The following is a 16,161-nucleotide window of genomic DNA, read 5'->3' on the forward strand; positions in this document are numbered from 1 at the left end:
TTTTCTGCATTTGTTTAACTCTTCAACTTCCAATTTACTTTCAGTTACTCCAAAGATAACTCACCTGTCTTCTGGGATTTATCCCCGGGTGCTTTGTAAAACTTTTATTTTGAAGTCCGTTTTGGACTCACGCAGGTTGTGGAAAGGGTGGCCAGCACCCCAAATGGCGTGAGCCCACGAGGTCCTGCACCCACCCTGAAGGCCTCCTCATACTCGGAGGTAGCTGTTGTGGTATTCATCGTCCGGGCTTGGGGTCCTCTCCATGTCTTGCCAACAAGGAGGACACCCCCTCCACGTCCGAACCCCCTCCCCCCGTCCTGCCAGCAGGGACCGCCCAACTCTTCACTCCCCAAATCACCCATGAGGACCTCCCAAATCCACGCCCCCCCCCACTGTAGCTGTGAGGACCACCCCTATATCCGTACCTCCCACCGCACTCACGAGGAACATCCATATTCGTGCCCCTCTACGCGCCCGCAAGGACCACCCCTATATCTGCCCACAACCGCGCCCGCGGTGACCCCCTCAAAACTGCTCCCCCCACCGTGGCTGCAGAGACCCCTCCCCCATACGTGTCTCCCCACCAGCCCACAGAGAACACCCCTATAGCCGCCACTCCAACCTCTCTCTTGGGGACAACCCCATATTTGCCCCCCCACCTGCCCGCGGGGACCACCCCCCCATATCCGCCCTCCTCCCACCTGCCCGCGGGGACCACCCCCCATATCCCCCCTCCTCCCACGTGCCCGCGGGGACCACCCCCCCATATCCCCCTCCTCCCACGTGCCCGCGGGGACCACCCCCCATATCCCCCCTCCTCCCACCTGCCCACGGGGACCACCCCCCATATCCGCCCTCCTCCCACGTGCCCGCGGGGACCACCCCCCCATATCACCCCTCCTCCCACCTGCCCGCGGGGACCACCCCCCATATCCCCCCTCCTCCCACCTGCCCACGGGGACCACCCCCCATATCCGCCCTCCTCCCACCTGCCCGTGGGGACCACCCCCCCACATGCCCCCTCCTCCCACCTGCCCGCGGGGACCACCCCCCATATCCCCCCTCCTCCCACCTGCCCGCGGGGACCACCCCCCATATCCGCCCTCCTCCCACGTGCCCGCGGGGACCACCCCCCCATATCCCCCCTCCTCCCACCTGCCCACGGGGACCACCCCCCATATCCGCCCTCCTCCCACGTGCCCGCGGGGACCACCCCCCATATCCGCCCTCCTCCCACCTGCCCGTGGGGACCACCCCCCCACATGCCCCCTCCTCCCACCTGCCCGCGGGGACCACCCCCCCATATCCCCCCTCCTCCCACCTGCCCACGGGGACCACCCCCCATATCCGCCCTCCTCCCACCTGCCCGCGGGGACCACCCCCCCATATCCCCCCTCCTCCCACCTGCCCGCGGGGACCACCCCCCATATCCCCCCTCCTCCCACCTGCCCACGGGGACCACCCCCCATATCCGCCCTCCTCCCACGTGCCCGCGGGGACCACCCCCCCATATCACCCCTCCTCCCACCTGCCCGCGGGGACCACCCCCCATATCCCCCCTCCTCCCACCTGCCAGCGGGGACCACCCCCATATCCGCCCCTCAGCCGCGCCCGCAGGGCCCCCGCCCACATCCGGACCGACAGAGACGCCAATCCCCGCCCCTGTCCTTCCCCCAGCCCATAACCCCGCCCACTGCATGCCCGGAACTTGTTGAGGCGGAGGGGGCGGGCCTTCCGGCGGAAAGGGCGGAAGGGTGGCGGAGCCTTTCCCGGATAGGCGGAGGGGCGGAGCTTATGACGGGGCGGGGCTTGACGGGGCAGGGTACGTCCCTCCCCTGCAGCTAGGCGGAGGCCTGCGGTGGCAGGCAGGGGCGGAGCTCCGGTTGGAGGCGGGCGGGGGCGGGGCTTACCGGGCGGGACGTGGTCGGGGCGGGGCTTATCGGGACGGGGCCTGGCTGGGGGGTCCGGCCTTGCCCGGCTGGGAGTCCGCGGTCGCGGGCGGTGGGCGCCGCCGGCCGCCATGGTGCTGTGCCCGGTCCTCGGGAAGCTGCTGCGCAAGCGGGTGGTGCTGGCCAGCGCCTCGCCGCGCCGCCGGGAGATCCTCAGCCAAGCGGTGAGCGGGGGGCCGGCCTCGGGGCCTGGGGGGCTGGGGACAGGGCCGGGGTCAGGGGACGGCGTCAGGGGTGCAGTCTGCAGGCTGCGATCAAAGACCTGTGTCGTGGGCGGGGAACAGAGAACGGGGACAGGGACCTGGGACAGGGGCTAGGGCCAGGGACCGGGGCCAGGGGCTTGGGGCAGGGGCCAGGGCCAGGGGCTGGGCCAGGGGACTGGGGTCTGCGGCCTGGGTCTGGGGCCCGGGTCAGGGGCCGGGGACAGGGGCTGGGGACAGGGGCTGGGGACAGGGCCGGGGTCAGGGGACGGCGTCAGGGGTGCAGTCTGCAGGCTGCGATCAAAGACCTGTGTCGTGGGCGGGGAACAGAGAACGGGGACGGGGACCTGGGACAGGGGCTAGGCCCAGGGACCGGGGCCAGGGGCTGGGCCAAGGGCCTGGGTCAGGGCCTGGGGTCAGGGGCCTGGGTCAGGGGCTGGGGACAGGGCCGGGGACAGGGGCTAGGGCCAGGGACCGGGGCCAAGGGCTGGGCCAGGGGCCTGGGTCAGGGCCTGGGGTCAGGGGCCTGGGTCAGGGGCTGGGGACAGGGCCGGGGTCAGGGGACGGCGTCAGGGGTGCAGTCTGCAGGCTGCGATCAAAGACCTGTGTCGTGGGCGGGGAACAGAGAACGGGGACGGGGACCTGGGACAGGGGCTAGGGCCAGGGACCGGGGCCAAGGGCTGGGCCAGGGGCCTGGGTCAGGGCCTGGGGTCAGGGGCCTGGGTCAGGGGCTGGGGACAGGGCTGGGGTCAGGGGCTAGGGCCAGGGACCGGGGCCAAGGGCTGGGCCAGGGGCCTGGGTCAGGGCCTGGGGTCAGGGGCCTGGGTCAGGGGCTGGGGACAGGGCCGGGGTCAGGGGACGGCGTCAGGGGTGCAGTCTGCAGGCTGCGATCAAAGACCTGTGTCGTGGGTGGGGAACAGAGAACGGGGACAGGGACCTGGGACAGGGGCTAGGGCCAGGGACCGGGGCCAGGGGCTTGGGGCAGGGGCCAGGGCCAGGGGCTGGGCCAGGGGACTGGGGTCTGCGGCCTGGGTCTGGGGCCCGGGTCAGGGGCCGGGAACAGGGGCCTGGGTCAGGGACTAGGGACAGGGACCGGGGCCAGGGGCTGGGCCAGGGGCCTGGGGTCTGCGGGCTGGGCCAGGGGTCGGGGACAGGGACCGGGGCCAGGGGCTAGGCAAGGGGCCTGGGGTCTGCGGCCTGGGTCAGGGACTGGGGACAGGGACCGGGGCCAGGGGCTGGGCCAGGGGCCTGGGGTCTGCGGCCTGGGTCAGGGGCTGGGGACAGGGACCGGGGCCAGGGGCTTGGATCAGAGGCCGGGGGACAGGCCTGGGGACAGGGCCGGGGTCAGGGGACGGCGTCAGGGGTGCAGTCTGCAGGCTGCGATCAAAGACATGTGTCGTGGGCGGGGAACAGAGGCCTGGGTCAGGGGCCTGGGTCAGGGGCCGGGGACAGGGGCTAGGGACAGGGGCCTGGGTCAGGGGCCGGGGACCGGGGCCAGGGGCTTGGGGTCTGCGGGCTGGGTCAGGAGCCTGGATCAGGGGCCGAGGACAGGGGCCGGGGGACAGGGGCTGGGGACAGGGGCCTGGGTCAGGGACCGGGGCCAGGGCCTGGGGTCTGAGGGCTGGGATCAGGGGCTGGGTCAGGGGTCTGGGCCAGGGCCTGGGGTCTGAGGGCTGGGATCAGGGGCCTGGGCCAGGGACTGGGGTCCGCAGGCTGGGATCAGGGGCCTGGATCAAAAGCTGGGGTCTGCGGGCTGTGATCAAAGACCTGTGTCATTGGCAAGGAACAGGAGCCGGGGACAGGGACTGGGCCAGGGCCTGGGGTTTGCGGGCTGGGGTCTGAGGGCTGGGATCAGGGGCTGGGGACAGGGGCTGGGTCAGGGGCCTGGGTCAGGGGCTGGGGTCTGCTGGCTGGGATCAGGGGCCTGGGTCAGGGGCTGGGGTCCGCAGGCTGGGATCAGGGGCCTGGGTCAGGGCCTGGGGTCTGTGGGCTGGGAACTGGGGCCTGGCCAGGGAATGGGGTTGAGTCAGGGGCTGTGGTCTGCAGGCTGGGATCAGGGGCCTGGGCTAGGGGCTGGGTCTGCAGACTGGCGTCAGGGGCCTGGGTCAGGGGCTGGGGTCTGCAGGCTGGGATCAGGGGCCTGGGTCAGGGACTGGGGTTTGAGGGCTGGGATCAGGGGCCTGGGCCAGGGGCTGGGGTCTGAGGGCTGGGATCAGGGGCCTGGGTCGGAGCTGGGGTCCGCAGGCTGGGATCAGGGGCCTGGTCGGGAGCTGGGGTCTGTGGGCTGCAATCAAAGACCTGTGTCATGGGCAAGGAACAGGGGCTGGGGACAGGGGCTGGGTCAGGGGCTGGGGTCTGTAGGCTGGAATCAGGGTCCTGGGTCTGCAGAGTTGAAGTCTGTAGGGTCAGGGTCTGTGGGGCCAGCGTCAGAGTCTACAAAGTGTGGAGTTGCAGGCTTGGGCCCTGTGTGGCTCAGGTGTGAGCCCAGAGCCAGGAGTCTGTAGACTGGTTACCCGCTGGTGTCAGGGGCTAGGGTTTGAGGGGCTGGGGCTTGGGGTCAGGGCTGGGATCAGGAGCCTGGGGTCAGGGGCCTGGGGTCTGTGGGGCCAGGTTCAAGGGTCGGGGCCTGTGGGGCTGGGGTCAGGGGCCTGGGGTCAGGGGCTGTGGTCACCAGCCTAGGTCTGCGGGTGGACTAGCAGCAGGTGTCAGGGGCTGGGGTCAAGGACAGGCTAGTAGCAACAGCCAAGATGAGAGTCTGGGATCTGCAGGTCCAGGGCTTGGGGCCATGTGATCTGGGGCAGGGGTCTGCAGGGTCTGCTGGCCTGCAGACCTGGGCCCCTTCTGGAGCTGGGGGTGGAGGGTACAGAGGGAGGGGTCTGCCTGGAAGCCCTGCAGGAGGGAGGGATGTGAGTGGGGTCAGGGGACTGGGCTGGGGGACGTACAGTGGGGAGAGGGCCTCTGTCTGGAGGTGGGGGGAGGGCTGGGCTGGGGCTGGTGTGGAGGGGGAGCCCTGGGGGGCTGAGTGGGGAGGCAGGGGCCCATGGAGATTCCAGGTCAGGGGTTGGGGTCTGCAGGCTGGGATAAGGGTCCTGGGTCTGCAGAGTTGAAATCCGTAGGGTCAGGGTCTGTGGGGCCAGGGCCAGGGTCAGAGTCTATAGAGTGGGGAGTTGCGGGCCCAGGGCGTGTGTGGCTCAGGTGTGAGCCCAGGGCAAGGAGTCTGTAGACTGTGGTGTCAGGGGCTGGGGTTTGGGGGTCAGGGCTTGGGGTCTGTGGGGCCAAGGTCTGTGGGGCTGGGGTCAGGGGCCCGGGGTCTGTGGGCTGTGGTCAGGGGCCCACGTCTGCGGGTGGATTAGCAGCTGGAGTCAGGGGCTGGGGTCAAGGACAGGCCAGTAGCAACAGCCAAGATGAGGGTCTGGGATCTGCAGGGCCAGAGGTTGGGGCCATGTGATCTGGGGCAGGGGTCTGCAGGGTCTACTAGCCTGCAGACCTGGGCCCCTTCTGGAGCTGGGAGTGGAGAGTACAGAGAGAGGGGTCTGTCTGGAAGCCCTGCGGGAGGGAAGGATGTTAGTGGGGGCAGGGGACTGGGCTGGGGGAGATACGGTAGGGAGGGGGCCTCTGTCTGGAGGTGGGGGGAGGGCTGGGCTGGGGCTGGTGTGGAGGGGGAGCCCTGGGGGGCTGAGTGGGGAGGCCGGGGCCCATGGAGATGCTGTGGGAGGTCCAGTCTCACCACCCCCGCCCCTGAGTTAATGGTTCACCTTCGTGTCTCCAGTGCATCCAGGGAGTTCCCCCCCGCCCAGGCTCCCATGGACCCTGTATTCTCTCTTAGCGTGTATTTTGGGACCAAGTGACATGTCCTTTCCCCTCACACAGGGTCATTTTCAACATTCTTGCCACTTTCTGCAAGCGGTGTTTCTTTAGTTGTCTTACTGCCTCAGACAGATGGTCTGTTGCTGACCTTTGGGGCCCTAGAAGACCTTTGGCCTCTTGGACCAGTGACGGCTAACTGCCCTAATCAATACTGTTGATCGATACTCTTAGCCCCCGCCAGGGTTCCTATTTGGAGCATCTTCCCACCCAGTCCTTTCTGGCCCCTGACCAGGTCCTGGCTGTGTCCTCGCCTGTCCCCAGCTCCCAAACAAGAGATGACGCTTTAGTAAAAGTTGATCCAGTTGATTAGCAGATGAGCATCCTGTAGGGACCATTGCACTGAGCCACAAACCAGGTACCAGAAAGCCACAGGATTTTACGCTCTCACAGTTCTGGAGGCCACAAGTCCAAGTTCACACGCTCCCTCTGAGGCTCTGGGGAGGGTCCTTCCTCGTCTCTCCCAGCCTCTGGTGGCCCCAGGCGTTCCTGGGCTTGTGGCTGCATCGCTCCAGTCTCTGCTCAGTCTCCACATGGCGTCTCCCTCTATGCCTCTGTTTCTTCTACTCTTTTATAGGACACCACTCATAAAGGCTTGGAGCCTTAGTGTATGGTTAAGAGCTCAGGCTAGTAACCAAAAGGTCGGCCGTTCGAATCCACCAGCCATTCCTTGGAAAACCTATGGGGCATTTCTTCTCTGTCTTATAGGGTCTCTATGAGTCGGAATTCACTTGATGTCAACAGGTTTTTTTTTTTTTTTTTGGTTCCTCATTAAGGATTAGGACCCACCCTACTTCAGTATGACTTCGTACTTACTTAACATCTGCAAAGACCTTATGTCCAGACAAGGTCATGTTCACAGGTACCAGCGTTAGGACTTCAACAGATCTTTCAGAGTCTCACTGTGTAGATTTTCACCAAAAATAATTAAACAAAAAAGATATCTTTCTGGGCCACACAAGTCCATCCATATAGTGGGGAAGACAGGGTGTAGGGAGACCCTGATGTAAGTCTTGGCAATGTCTGCCCTGAGCCCTGGGTTCTTTCTACAAAGCCTCCTAAGCCCCTGTTTCTTCCCTGCAAAAGGGTCTCCGATTCGAGGTGGTTCCTTCCAGATTTAAGGAGACGCTAGAAAAAGACTCGTTCCCCACCCCTTACGCGTACGCCATCGAGACAGCCAAGCAGAAGGCCCTGGAGGTGGCTCACAGGATGCACGTGGTGAGTGGGAATTCTGTGTTTCCAGTTGTTCCCCTGCCGTGAGGACATTTCCAGGTTTTAAATATATATGTTATGTTAATATCATCTATAATATACAGCTAGTGTAGCCTGGAGACGCTGGGTAGTGCAAACCATTGACACGCTCGGCTACTAACCAAAAGGTTGGAGGTTCAAGTCCACCCAGAGGAACCTTGGAAGAAAGGCCTGCTGATCTCACTTCCAAAAGTCAGCGAGTGAAGCCCCGTGGATCACAACGGTCCGATCTGCAGCTGTTCGTAGGGATGGCGTAGGACCAGCGTCTTAGCCATCTAGTGCTGCTGTAACAGAAATAGTAGAAGCAGATATCTTTGACAGAGAAGTTTATTCTCTCACAGTTTAGGTGGCAAGAAGTCTGAATTCAGGGCGCCAGTTCCAGGGAAGGCTTTCTCTCTCTCTGTTGGCTCTGGGGGAAGGTCCTTTTTATCAAACTTCCCCTGGTCTAGGAGCTTCTCAGTGCGGGGATCCCAGGTCCAAAGGATGCACTCTGCTCCCGGCACTGCTTTCTTGGTGGTATGAGGTCCCCCTGTCTCTCTGCTTGATTCTCTCTTTTATATCTCAAAAGAGATCGACTTAAGACACAATCTAATCTTTTAGATTGAGTCTTACGTCATTAACATAACTGCCACTAATCCCACTTTATTAACATCAAAGAGATAGCATTTACAACACAGAGGAAAATCACATCAGATGACAGAATGGTGGACAATCACACAATACTGGGAATCATGGCCAAGCCAAGTTGACACATGTTTTGGGGGGACACAGTTCAACCCATGACAACCAGGCAGTGTTTCGTTCCGTTGTGCATGGGGTCGCCATGATTCGGGGCTGAGTCAGTGGCAGCTAACAACATTGGTGTGTGTCACGTGGTCAGCAGAGATTGGCCAGGGCCGGGAGTTGTCTCCTGTCACACAATCCTCCACACCCCACAGACTGCAGCCTCGTATCGCTGCCCTGTCTTGGAGGGGATGAAGAACCGGGCAGCCATGGAGATGGGTGCACCTCTGACCCCTGAGGGTGGTAGCCAGGTGACCATCTCCTGCCCCTGCCCTTGCTCAGGGCCCAAAGGGACCCACATCTTCCTTTCTTGTGCAAGACTAGCTACTCCCCCAAAGAGACTGGTTCACGTTTCACATCATAACAACGTGCAGATATATGTGTGAGACACCCAAGGACGTCATTTTTGTTTTTGTTTGTTACATTTGCTTTTAATTTTTTAATTTTAGTAGAAGTATACACAGCCAAAGACACACCATTTCAAGACTTTCTGCACGTACAATTCAGCAACATTGGTTACATTCATCAAGTTGTGTAAATATTCTTGCTGTCTTTTTCCAAATTATTCCACCACCACGAACGTAAACGTTCTGCTCCCTCAGCTCTGCATCCAACCTTTCATTTTGCTGTTGTTGATTTGATCTCAGGTAGATAATTCTTTAAAAGAGCACAACGCTCAAAGTAGACGTACTTTACCAATTAAGGGAAGCTGTCGTTTGGTTCAAAGAACACTTCAGGGCATACTTTTCTGAGGACATCATTTTTAACCTGAGTTTGGGTTTCTTGCAGAAGGACTTGCGCACCCCCGATGTGGTCATCGGCGCGGACACGATCGTGGTGAGTCTCTCCAGCCCCTAGTGTGGTGGGTACGTTCTCTATGACCCCCGTCTCCAGCCCCCAGTGTGGTGGGCACGTTCTCTACAACCCCTCTGTCTCCAGCTGCCAGTGTGGCAGGCAGGTTCTCTATGACCCACCTGTCTCCAGCCCCCAGCATGGTGGGCACGTTCTCCACGACCCCCCTGTCTCCAGCTCCAAGTGTGGGTGGGCACCTTCTCCACGACCCACCAGCCCCCAGTGTGGTGGGAACGTTCTGCACAACCCACCAGCTGCCAGCATGGTGGGCAGGTTCTCCACAACCCATCTGTCTCCAGCCCCCAGAATGGTGGGCACCTTCTCCATGACCCACCAGCCCCCAGTGTGGTGGGAACGTTCTGCACAACCCACCAGCTGCCAGCATGGTGGGCACGTTCTCCACAACCCCCGTCTCCAGCTCCCAGTGTGGGTGGGCACCTTCTCCACGACCCACCAGCCCCCAGTGTGGTCAGAACGTTCTGCACGACCCACCAGCTGCCAGCATGGTGGGCAGGTTCTCCACAACCCATCTGTCTCCAGCCCGCAGAGTGGTGGGCACCTTCTCCATGACCCAACTGTCTCTGAGCCTCTGAGGACGGCAAGCATGGAGGCAGCCAGCCTGCAGGCGTGATTTGCTTGCATGGTGGGGGTGGCTGGGCAGTGGGAATGTCCTCCGTGATGGGTTCACAGAAGTGGTCCTCGCCACTGGCTCAGCCCAAGTATGAGCTATGGGGACGCTGGGCACCCTCCAAGGGGCTCCTGCCAGTCTCCAGGTGAGGGGCTGGTGAGTCTGGACACTTCCCAAAGTCCAGAGTCAGGTGGGCTCGGGTGTCCAGCTTGGTCCCTCACATTGTCTGTCTCCAAGTTTGTATGGTACCCACGTGGGTGCAGGCAGGAACCAAATGCTATTTCTGGCTTGCCATTTCGGACTTTTCTATGTGGGAGTTAAAAAGTGAACAGCCAGGGGGCCAAGGTGGCTGACTAGGTAGACGCTACCTCGGATCCCTCTTGCAACAAAGACTTGGAAAAACAATTGAATCGATCACATACATGACAATCTACGAACCCTGACCAACAAACACAGATTTAAAGAGTTGACCTGAGTGACAGAGACCGAGAACGAACAACTACGGGGAAGCAGCGACTGTTTTCGGAGCCTGGAGCCAGTGTCCCAGCTGAGGAACCTTGGCGCCGGGCTTAGGACTGGGCGCAGGGGAGCTGAACACAGCATCCTGTGACAGAGCAAACATGGGGCGCAGCCCTACCCCCCTGAACTGACCCCGGGATGGGGCCCAGCTGGTCTGCGCAGGCGGCGCGGTGACGCGGCTGGTGGGAGGAGAAGTCGCCAGGAGGCAGTGACTGTTTTTGGAGCCGGGAGTGCAGCGTCCCAGCTGGGGAACCTTGACGCTGGGCTTTGGACTGGCAGTGGAGGAACTGACCGCAGCTTCTGCGGGCCTGACCCTCAGGGGCAATCTCTAACCAGCCAGCGCACACAGGCGATGCGCCCCTCCGGAATCTCAGATAAAACAGTCATCCCAAGCAAGATAAGCAACTTTGTCTATATTCCAGGGCGCTACTCTCTCCTGTTTTTCTGAACCCTCCCCTCCCCTTCCCAGGCGGCTTCATTAACATTGGAATTTCCTGAGCCCGAGAGAGAACTGCTCCGCGGTTTTTCTTTCCTTTCTTTTTTTTTTTTTTTTTGGTCTTTTCCTAACCCATTCTTCTGGCCTGAGAGAAGCAACCACAAAAAACCCAGGAACCAAAAATCCTTCCCTAATTGGACTAAAAACACAGAACCAACTGCAGCCAAACATATGTCATCCACAGTCTCGGGCTTTCATCCCTACAGGGAACAAGGTGGCTATTATAATGTAAAGGCATTTCTGATAGGGATCTGACTGCATTTCTTTTAGCGGATTTACTGGAAAGACAAGTTTCCCAGGTCTGATATCTCTGCGTGTTCAACAGAGCCTTCACTGACCCACAACAGGGAACTGAGGGCTGAAGCTCCCCCCAGACCACCTAGCCTCCTGCCTTAGGGGTCTAAGGAGGGTGACACCTACCAATCTGTAGAGGTACTTGCATTGGGGGCCTAAGGTACAGCTGCAGAGCCCTCCCACCAAGGTGCTTTAGGAATAGAGACACACCTACCTCACTGACACTTGGGGGAAGCCTGTCAGCATCCTGCCCCCCCCCCCCAGAGTGTGAACCTCAGCTGCTACTAGAATCTGGTGCACACAACTATCACCACTACTTCTCAAGGTGGATAGGTATTAGGGTGCAGCACACACTTGATGACCCCAAATCAGATTCTACACAAGAATAGTGGATAGACTCAGGCATATATATCTGGCAACAGCCCAAACCAGCTGGTAATAGGTCATAAGTGAGTCAAGGGCTACAACAATCAAGACAGCACAATCTAGTAGCCCATCTAGGTATATTGAAAGAAAACAAAACAAGATAAGACTCAGTTAGCAAATATAGAATAAATCACTACAATATCTTAGTGATGGCTTGAAGACGGCAGCCGATATCAAACCACATAAAGAAGCAGACCATGATTGCTTCTACAACTCCCCAAACGAAAGAAACAAAATCTTCCCCAAATGAAGACACAATCCTGGAATTGCCAGCTGCAGAATATAAAAAACTCATTTACAGAATGCTTCAAGACATCAGGGATGACCTCAGAAATGAAATAAGGCAAGCTACAGAAAAAGCCAAGGAACACACTGATAAAACAGTTGAAGAACTCAAAAAGATTATTCAAGAACACAGTGGAAAAATTAATAAGCTGCAAGAATCCATAGAGAGACAGCATTCAGAAATCCAAAAAATTAACAATAAAATTACAGAATTAGACAACGCAATAGGAAGTCAGAGGAGCAGACTCGAGCAATTAGAATGCAGAGTGGGAAATCTGGAGGACCAGGGAATTAACACCAACATAGCAGAAAAAAAATTAGATAAAAGAATTAAAAAAAATGAAGAAACTCTAAGAATCATGTGGGACTCTATCAAGAAGAATAACTTGCATGTGATTGGAGTCCCAGAACAGGGAGTGAGGACAGAAAACACAGAGAGAATAGTTGAAGATCTGCTGACAGAAAACTTCCCTGACATCATGAAAGACGAAAGGATATCTATCCAAGATGCTCATCGAACCCCATTTAAGATTGGTCCAAAAAGAAAAACACCAAGGCATATTATCATCAAACTTGCCAAAACCAAAGATAAAGAGAAAAATTTAAAAGTAGCCAGCGATAAAAGAAACGTCTCCTACAAAGGAGAATCAATAAGAATAAGTTCAGACTACTCAGCAGAAACCATGCAGGCAAAAAGGCAATGGGATGACATATACAGAGCACTGAAGGAGAAAACTGCCAGCCAAGGATCATATATCCAGCAAAACTCTCTCTGAAATATGAAGGCAAAATTAAGATATTTACAGATAAACACAAGCTTAGAGAATTTGCAAAACCCAAACCAAAGCTACAAGAAATACTAAAGGATATTGTTTGGTCAGAAAACCAATAATATCAGATACCAGCACAACACAAGGTCACAAAACAGAACATCCTGATATCAACTCAAATAGGGAAATCACAAAAACAAATTAAGATTAATTAAAAAAAAAAAGCTCAAAACAGGGAATCATTGAAGTCAATATGTAAAAGACCACAATAATCAAAAAGAGGGACTAAATACAGGTGGCATAGAACTGCCATATGGAGAGGGATACAAGGCGATATAGGACAGTACAAGTTAGGTTTTTACTTAGAAAAAAGGGGTAAATATTAAGGTAACCACAAAGAGGTATAACAACTCCATAACTCAAAATAAAAACCAAGAAAAACGTAACGACTCAGCAAACATAAAGTCAAATACTGTGAAATGAAGAACACACAATTTACAAAGAAAAAGTCTCAGCACAAAAAAGTGGAAAAATGAAATTGTCAACAACACACATAAAAAGGCATCAAAATGACAACACTAAACACTTATTTATCTATAATTACGCTGAATGTAAATGGACTAAATGCACCAGTAAAGAGACAGAGAGTCACAGACTGGATAAAGAAACACGATCCGTCTATATGCTGCCTCCAAGAGACACACCTTAGACTTAGAGACACAAACAAACTAAAACTCAAAGGATGGAAAAAAATATATCAAGCAAACAATAAGCAAAAAAGGAGTAGCAATATTAATTTCTGACAAAATAGACTTTAAAGTTAAATCCACCACAAAGGATAAAGAAGGACACTATATAATGATTAAAGGGACAATGGACCAGGAAGACATAACCATATTAAATATTTATGCACCCAATGGCAGGGCTGCAAGATACATAAAACAAACTTTAACAGAACTGAAAGTGAGACAGACACCTCCACAATTATAGTAGGAGACTTCAACACACCACTTTCGGAGAAGGACAGGACTTCCAGTAAGAAGCTCAATAGAGACACGGAAGACCTAATTACAACAATCAACCAACTTGACCTCATTGACTTATACAGAACTCTCCACCCAACTGCTGCAAAGTATACTTTTTTTTCTAGCGCACATGGAATGTTCTCTAGAATAGACCACATATTAGGTCATAAAACAAACCTTTGCAGAATCCAAAACATCGAAATATTACAAAGCATCTTCTCAGACCACAAGGCAATAAAACTAGAAATCAATAACAGAAAAACTAGGCAAAAGAAATCAAATACTTGGAAACTGAACAATACCCTCCTGAAAAAAGACTGGGTTATAGAAGACATCAAGGAGGGAATAAGGAAATTCATAGACTGCAACGAGAATGAAAATACTTCCTATCAAAACCTCTGGGACACAGCAAAAGCAGTGCTCAGAGGCCAATTTATATCGATAAATGCACACATACAAAAAGAAGAAAGAGCCAAAATCAGAGAACTGTCCCTACAACTTGAACAAATAGAAAGTGAGCAACAAAAGAATCCATCAGGCACCAGAAGAAAACAAATAATAAAAATTAGAGCTGAACTAAATGAATTAGAGAACAGAAAAACAATTGAAAGAATTAACAAAGCCAAAAGCTGGTTCTTGGAAAAAATTAACAAAATTGATAAACCATTGGCCAGACTGACTAAAGAAATACAGGAAAGGAAACAAATAACCTGAATAAGAAACGAGATGGGCCACATCACAACAGACCCAACTGAAATTAAAAGAATCATATCAGATTATTATGAAAAATTGTACTCTAACAAATTTGCAAACCTAGAAGAAATGGATGAATTCCTGGAAGAACACTACCTACCCCAACTAACACATTCAGAAGGAGAACAACTAAATAGACCCATAACAAAAAAAGAGATTGAAACGGTAATCAAAAAACTCCCAACAAAAAAAAGCCCTGGCCCGGACGGCTTCACTGCAGAGTTCTATCAAACTTTCAGAGAAGAGTTAACACCACTACTTCTGAAGGTATTCCAAAGCATAGAAAATGACGGAATACTACCCAGCTCATTCTATGAAGCCACCATCTCCCTGATACCAAAACCAGGTAAAGACACCACAAAAAAAGAAAATTACAGACCTATATCCCTCATGAACATAGATGCAAAAATCCTCAACAAAATTCTAGCCAATAGAATTCAACAACATATCAAAAAGATAATCCACCATGACCAAGTGGGATTTATACCAGGTATGCAAGGCTGGTTTAATATCAGAAAAACCATTAATGTAATCCACCACATAAATAAAACAAAAGACAAAAACCACATGATCTTATCAATTGATGCAGAAAAGGCATTTGACACAGTCCAACACCCATTTATGATAAAAACTCTCACCAAAATAGGAATTGAAGGAAAATTCCTCAACATAATAAAGGGCATCTATGCAAAGCCAACAGCCAATATCACTCTAAATGGAGAGAACCTGAAAGCATTTCCCTTGAGAACGGGAACCAGACAAGGATGCCCTTTATCACCGCTCTTATTCAACATTGTGCTAGAAGTCCCACCCAGAGCAATTAGGCTAGACAAAGAAATAAAGGGCATCCAGATTGGCAAGGAGGAAGTAAAATTATCTCTATTTGCAGATGACATGATCTTATACACAGAAAACCCTAAGGAATCCTCCAGAAAACTACTGAAACTAATAGAAGAGTTTGGCAGCGTCTCAGGTTATAAGATAAACATACAAAAATTACTTGGATTCCTCTATATCAACAAAAAGAACATCGAAGAGGAAATCACCGAATCAATACCATTCACAGTAGCCCCCAAGAAGATAAAATACTTAGGAATAAATCTTACAAAGAAAACTACAAAGTACTACTGCAAGAAACTAAAAGGTACCTACATAAGTGGAAAAACATACCTTGCTCATGGATAGGAAGACTTAACATAGTAAAAATGTCTATTCTACCAAAAGCCATCTATACATACAATGCACTTCCAATCCAAATACCAATGTCATTTTTTAATGTGATGGAGAAACAAATCACCAATTTCATATGGAAGGGAAAGAAGCCTCGGATAAGCAAAGCATTACTGAAAAAGAAGAAGAAAGTGGGAGGCCTCACTCTACCTGATTTCAGAACCTATTATACAGCCACAGTAGTCAAAACAGCCTGGTACTGGTACAACAACAGGCACATAGACCAATGGAACAGAATTGAGAACCCAGATATAAATCCATCCATGTATGAGCAGCTGATATTTGACAAAGGTCCAGTGTCAGTTAATTGGGGAAAAGATAGCCTTTTTAACAAATGGTGCTGGCATAACTGGATATCCATTTGCAAAAAAATGAAACAGGACCCATACCTCACACCATGTACAAAAACTAACTCCAAGTGGATCAAAGACCTAAACATAAAGACTAAAGTGATAAAGATCATGGAAGAAAAAATAGGGACAACCTTAGGAGCCCTAATACAAGGCATAAACAGAATACAAAACATTACCAAAAGTGACGAAGAGAAACCAGATAACTGGGAGCTCCTAAAAATCAAACACCTATGCTCATCTAAAGACTTCACCAAAAGAGTAAAAAGACCACCTACAGACTGGGAAAGAATTTTCAGCTATGACATCTCAGACCAGAGCCTGACCTCTAAAATCTATATGATTCTGTCAAAACTCAACCACAAAAAGACAAACAACCCAATCAAGAAGTGGGCAAAGGATATGAACACACACTTCACTAAAGAAGATATTCAGGCAGCCAACAGATACATGAGAAAATGCTCTCGATCATTAGCCATTAGAGAA

The 16,161-nt window shown here is 53.9% G+C and overlaps 1 protein-coding gene across 1 annotated transcript in view; it reads left to right on the forward strand.

The window, feature by feature from the left end:
* The first annotated feature begins 1,936 nt into the window (after window positions 1-1,936).
* The window catches only part of ASMTL (acetylserotonin O-methyltransferase like), a 38,449-nt gene continuing 24,224 nt past the window's right edge, over window positions 1,937-16,161 (forward strand). Inside the window, exons 1-3 of the mRNA XM_049872152.1 lie at window positions 1,937-2,113; window positions 7,100-7,231; window positions 8,837-8,884. Coding sequence (XP_049728109.1) covers window positions 2,021-2,113; window positions 7,100-7,231; window positions 8,837-8,884 — 273 coding nt within the window. The 5' untranslated portion in view covers window positions 1,937-2,020. The remainder of the gene's footprint in view (window positions 2,114-7,099; window positions 7,232-8,836; window positions 8,885-16,161) is intronic.

The sequence above is a fragment of the Elephas maximus genome, chromosome X (genome assembly GCF_024166365.1).
Source record: "Elephas maximus indicus isolate mEleMax1 chromosome X, mEleMax1 primary haplotype, whole genome shotgun sequence".
NCBI lineage: Eukaryota > Metazoa > Chordata > Mammalia > Proboscidea > Elephantidae > Elephas > Elephas maximus.